Source organism: Penaeus vannamei, chromosome 5, assembly GCF_042767895.1.
Source record: "Penaeus vannamei isolate JL-2024 chromosome 5, ASM4276789v1, whole genome shotgun sequence".
Taxonomy (NCBI): Eukaryota; Metazoa; Arthropoda; class Malacostraca; order Decapoda; family Penaeidae; genus Penaeus; species Penaeus vannamei.
Window position 1 is genome coordinate 46,398,416 of NC_091553.1, and position 5,966 is coordinate 46,404,381.

A 5,966-nucleotide genomic window follows, 5' to 3' on the forward strand; every position below is an offset into this window, starting at 1 on the left:
AGAGAAAGAGACAGACAGAGATAGAAAGAGTGAGTGAAAAAGAAAGAGAAAGAGGAGAAAGGAGAGAGAGAGAAAGAGACAGACAGAGATAGAAAGAGAGAGTGAAAAAGAAAGAAAGAAGAAAGGAGAAGGAGAAGGAGAGAGAGAGAGACAGACAGACAGACAGAGATAGAAAGAGAGTGAAAAAGAAAGTGAAAGAGAAGAAAGGAGAGAGAGACGAAAGAGAGAGTGAAAAAGGAAGAAAGAGAAGATAGGAGAGAGAGAAGGGGAGAGAAAGAGAAAGAGAGAGAGAGAGAGAGAGAGAAAGAGAGAGAGAGAGAGAGAGAGAGAGAGAGAGAGAGAGAGAGAGAGAGAGAGAGACGAAAGAGAGACAGAAAGAGAGACACGAAAGAAAGAGAGAGAGAGAGAGAGTGACGAAAGAAAGAGAGAGAGAGAGAGAGAGAGAGAGAGAGGGGCGAAAAAGAAGGGAGAAAATTTTTACATGCCTATATATCAACGTCAACAGAATATGAATCCATTGACCATATATCATGCCTATGGTTTAAATGATTTTTATAAACCTATTCATTCATACACACTCACAGTACATAAGGCAAGGTTGTTTTTAACAAAATATACTTCATGTCCATTTTCTTGCAATGGTATACGGTCATCCATGCACAGCCACAAATATGAAAATATAGACACAGACATATCCAATATTCACATGCAAAATCGCCATCCACATCCATGTTTGATCACCCACACACACCCACGCGTAAGATTATACTCAATCACAACAGAGCCACATTCACGCCTAAAATAGCAGCCCCGCCCACACCCACAGACACCCACAATCACCCCTCCACCCACATCCATGTTTGATCATCCACACCGCCCGTACTCGTCCACAATATACCCACTCTCACGCCTAAAATATCAGCCCTACCCACGCCCTTAAACATCCACAATCACCCATCCACCCACATCCATGTTTGATCATCCACACCGCCCATACTGGACCACAATATACCCACATTCACGCCTAAAATATCAGCCCTACCCACACCCTTAAACATCCACAATCACCATTCCACCCACATCCACACGCAATCATCCCTCACCCGTCATTAGCACCCACACTCGACAAGACCTCCACACCTCACCCATCCCTCTCTCCCACACCCTCCCTTCCCATCTCCCCACACCCACAAATATTCACTCACGCCTCCATCCCCGCAAAAGCAAGACCACAACTCACTTTTCTTAGTCTCCTTCACCCACCCCCACCCCCACAAGGCCAAGACTTCAATAAGCCCACACCCATATCCACCCCCTCACACACACACAATGCCAAAATCTCCCACAACTCACACTCTCTCTCTCTCCCCCACTCTCCTCTCTCTTACTCCCCCACTCTCCTCTTTCTTACTCCCCCACTCTTCCCACTCTCCTCTCTCTCTCACTCCCCCACTCCACTCCCTCACTTCTCCCTCACTTTCCCCCCACTTCTCTCTCTTCCACTCCTCTCCCTTACTCTCCCCCCCACTCCTCTCCCTCTCCCTCTCCCTCTCCCTCATTCCCTCCCTCCCTCATTCCTCTCCCTCCCTCCCTCCCTCCACTCCCTCACACCTCTCCCCCACTCATCTCTCCTCTCCCTCCCTCCCCCAGCACGAGCCTCGAGCACAGCCGCTACGTGACGGAGAGGATCCACAACCTCGTGACGGCCTTCAGCCAGCGCGCCAGCAGGGTCAAGGCGCAGATCACACAGCCTCCGACGCCTTCCACGGAGCTGTCCGAAGGAGGTGAGGTCGTGCGCTGCTTTTTTTTTTTTTTTTATGGGAGGGTTGCGAAATGTGTGTGTGTGTGTGTGTGTGCGTGCATGTGTGTATAAATATGTATATATATATATATATATATATATATATATATATATATATATATATATATATATATATATATATATATATATATTTATGTATATATAGATAGATATATAGATGTAGTACATTATATATACTAGCAACAATAAACAATAATAACTAACCACCCCCTCCCTTCCTCCATTCCCCCTTGCCCCTTCACCCACCCCCTCCCCCTCACACCGCACCTTACCCCATCACCCCTCCCCATGTCCTCTCCCCCATCTCCCATTACCCTAACTCTCTCCATACCCCCATACCCTCATTCCTTCACCTCCCTCTCCCCTTCCTCCCCATCACCCCATCCCATACCCTCTTTCCTCCTCCCTTTCCTTCCCCTTCTCCCTCTCCCCTTCCTCCCCATCACCCTACCCCATTCCTCCCCTTCCTCTCCCCCACCCCCTCCTCCTCCCTCCCCGTCATCCCTCCCTCATTCCACCCCACCCCCTACCTCCCCATCACCCCTCCACCCCACCTCCATCACCCCACCCTCTTCCAACCCCCAACCCCTACCTCCCCATCACCCCTCTTCCCTCTCCCCTACCATCCCCCATAACCCCCAACACCTCACCTCCATCATCCCACCCCAATCACCCCCCCCCACCTCCATCACCCCTCTCCCCACCCCCAACACCCCTCTCCCCACCCCCGTACCATCCCCCATCACCCCCCACCACCCCTCCCCCCACCTCCATCACCCCACCCTCTTCCAACCCCCATCACCCCACCCTCTTCCAACCCCCACCCCCACCCCTAACCCCATCACCCCCCCCTCCTCCTTCCCCCCCCAACACCCCTCTCCCCACCACCCCCTCCTCCTTCCCCCCCCCCAAGCAGGCGAGGACTCCCACCGTCCGGCAGACCTCCGCCAGAGGCTGGACTCCCTGATGCCCGAGCTGTCGTCCCGTTCGCCGTCGCCGCAGAGCCTGGTGGGCGTGGATACCCGGCGGGCGCGCCTCCTCCGCCGGTTCCGCTCCTGCAGGAGGGCGCTCGACTTCCCCAAGGCCATGGAGCCGCATAGTGAGGATGCTGGTGTTTTTTTGTCTGGCTCTGTCTCTCTCTTTCTGTCTCTTTTTGTCTTTCTGTCTCTTTTTGTCTTTCTGTCTCTTTTTGTCTTTCTCTTTCTGTCTCTTTCTCTTTCTCTCTTTCTCTGTCTCTCTCTCTATCTCTCTGTCTCTGTCTGCTTTTTTATTTTTTTATTATTATTATTTTTTCAATTATTATTATTATTATTATTATTATTATTGTTATTATTATTATTATTATTATTATTTTTATTTACTGGAGTCGCATAGTAAGGATAACGTTGTTGTTTTTTGCTTTTTATCTATTTTTTTACTTTTTTATTTATATTTATTTGTTTATTCAATTTTTTTACTGGAGCCGCATAGTAAGGATATTGTTTTTGTTTATCTATTTTTATTTCTCTTTATCTATTTTTATTTTTATTTATTATTATTATTATTATAATTAGTAAGGATGTTTTTTATATATTTTTATTTTATTTTTGTTTAACTATTTTTATTTTTATTTTTTGCTATTTTTTTTACGGGGGGGGGGGCGGTTGGGGGGGGGGGGTAAGGGCTGTGCATGTGTGTGTTGTGTTTTTTATTGTTTGTTTGTTTTATTCTTATTATTCTTGTTTCCTTCGTCATTTTCTTCCTCTTTGCTTTCTCTTTTTTCTTCTTTCTTTTCTTTCTTTCTTTCTCTTTCTGTTTTGTCTTCTTATTTTGCTTTGTCTTCTTTTCCTTCTTCATTTCCCTGGCTGTCTTCTCTCTTCTTTATCTTCCTTCCTTTTTCTAATATTTTTTATTTTCTCTTTCTCTCTTATTCCATGCTTTCTTCCCAAGCTTAGACAAAATAAAAAAAAATATTGATATAACCAAAAGAATTAGCTTAATCTATATTTTATTTCAATAGTTACATACTTCTAGAATGTGTAAATGAAAGGAGAAGAAATTAGGGAGAAACAAAGATATTCAAAAAAGGGAATAAGTAAATGAGAAGAAGAGATGATAGTGGAATAAAGAGAGGGAGAGGGAGAGAGGGAGAGGGAGAGGGAAGGAGAGGAGCGAGAATGAGAGAAAGAGAGATAGAGAGAAAGTGAAAGAGAAAAGAGAGACATAGATAGACAGACAGCCAGAAGAGAGAGAAAAAGAGAGAGGGATAGAAAGAAAGTGAAAGAGAGAGAGAGAGAATAGAGAAGGAGATAGAGAGAAAGTGAACGGAAACAGAAAGAGAAAGAGAGAGAGAAGGAAAAAGAAAACGAGCAAGAGAGACGTAAACAAACAAAAAGAAAAAGAGAAAATAAAATATAGAAGAGGGAATCATCGTCTGGACTTGTAAATCATCCTTGAGACAGGAAAAGGTCAGAGAAATTGGGATTTCGAGAAGGTTCGAGGTGTCAAGGGAGGAGGGAGGAGGAGGGGGGGGGGTTCTTCCTGTTTCTGTTTTCCCTTCTTTCGTGTTCCTCCTGATTTGCTTCCTTCTTCTTATCTTCATTTTTTTTTTTATTTCATCTTTCTCCTCCTCTTCTTCTTCCTTCTCCTCCTCCTCCTATCTTCCTATCTCCCTCCTCCTCTTCCTTCTCTTCATTTCCCTCTCCTCATCATCATCCACCTCCTACTCCTCTTCCTCTTCTTCTTCATCTTTCCTCTTCCTTCTCCTCCACCTCCTTCTCCTTCTTCTCCTCTTTCTCCTCCTCCTCCTTCTTCTCCTCCTCCTCCTCCTCCTCCTACTACTGCTACTACTACTACTACTACTACTACTACTACTACTACTACTACTACTACTACTACTACTACTACTACTACTACTACTACTACTACTACTACAACAACAACACTTTCCCCTCTTCCTCCTCCTCCTTTTCTTCTTCATTTTCCTTTTACATTACTTTTTTTATCTATTGCTGTTTTATTATAATTTCAGATGGCCGTCTTATGACCATTGATTTTTTGCTACATCCACCATTTATTGTTATTCATTTCTTATTATAAGATCATTTATGTATTGATAGATTTTGAAAAAATGTTTTGAATATTTTAACATTCTCCTCCCACTAGGTCTTCGCCGCTAATGACCTTGTTAAAACGGTAGACAATTTTAAAGAATCAGTTAACCCTTTCTCAGCATTATGTTCATATTTGGTCTAACTCCCCGGAATCTGGATGACATTGAGTTAAAAGTGATGGTGGAGCATTTGCAAAATTCTTGAGCATGTTTTGGGCAACGCAGAATTCACTCTTTCATTTCATAACTGCTTGTTTTTATGTATAATTATATTGTTCAGAGCGAAAGTTATCCGTGGTGTGATGTCGCCATATTAACTTTATCTGTCAGTTACAGAATTGAAAGTTGTATGAATATGAATATAAAAAAAAGTTTGATTTAAAGTATGATAATAACGTTACGTATAAATTAGGTGATTTTGTGGTAGCCAATTCACGTGGCATGATGTATTGTGATAACATTTATATATATGTGCATATATATATAAAGGTATAAATATGTGTGTGTGTTTGCGTAAACAAATACACATGCACACGAGAACAGGGTACTTCAAACTATGTAGTTGGAAGTACCCTGTTGTAGTGTGTTTGTGTGTGTGTGTGTGTGTTTGTATGTGTGTGTGTGCCTGTGTGTACATATATATATGTACGTATATATATGTATATATATATATATATATATATATATATATATATATATATATACACACACACACACACACACACACACACACACACACACACACACACACACACACATATATATATATATATATATATATATATATATATATATATATATATATATACACATATATGGTGATATTGGGTTGAGAGAAAGATACGATAGAAAAAAGAAAGTTTAAAGAACCAAGGAAATAAATCTCCATCTTCCACCCCCCTCCCCCCACCCCACCCCCACCCTCCCCCCTTTCTCCCCCTCCCCCCAGGCCGGCTCTACATCTGGTGGCTGCTCGTGGTGTCCATCGCCTACGTGTACAACGCCTGGGTGATCCCTCTCCGCTTCGTGTTCAGCTCGTATCAGAACGACCAG

The 5,966-nt window shown here is 43.4% G+C and overlaps 1 protein-coding gene across 1 annotated transcript in view; it reads left to right on the forward strand.

The window, feature by feature from the left end:
• The window catches only part of CngB (Cyclic nucleotide-gated ion channel subunit B), a gene marked incomplete in the record, with an annotated part of 37,557 nt that overhangs the window by 12,761 nt on the left and 18,830 nt on the right, over positions 1-5,966 (forward strand). The window contains 3 exon segments of the mRNA XM_070122186.1: positions 1,651-1,784; positions 2,739-2,921; positions 5,863-5,966. Of these exon segments, the coding sequence (XP_069978287.1) occupies positions 1,651-1,784; positions 2,739-2,921; positions 5,863-5,966 (421 nt within the window).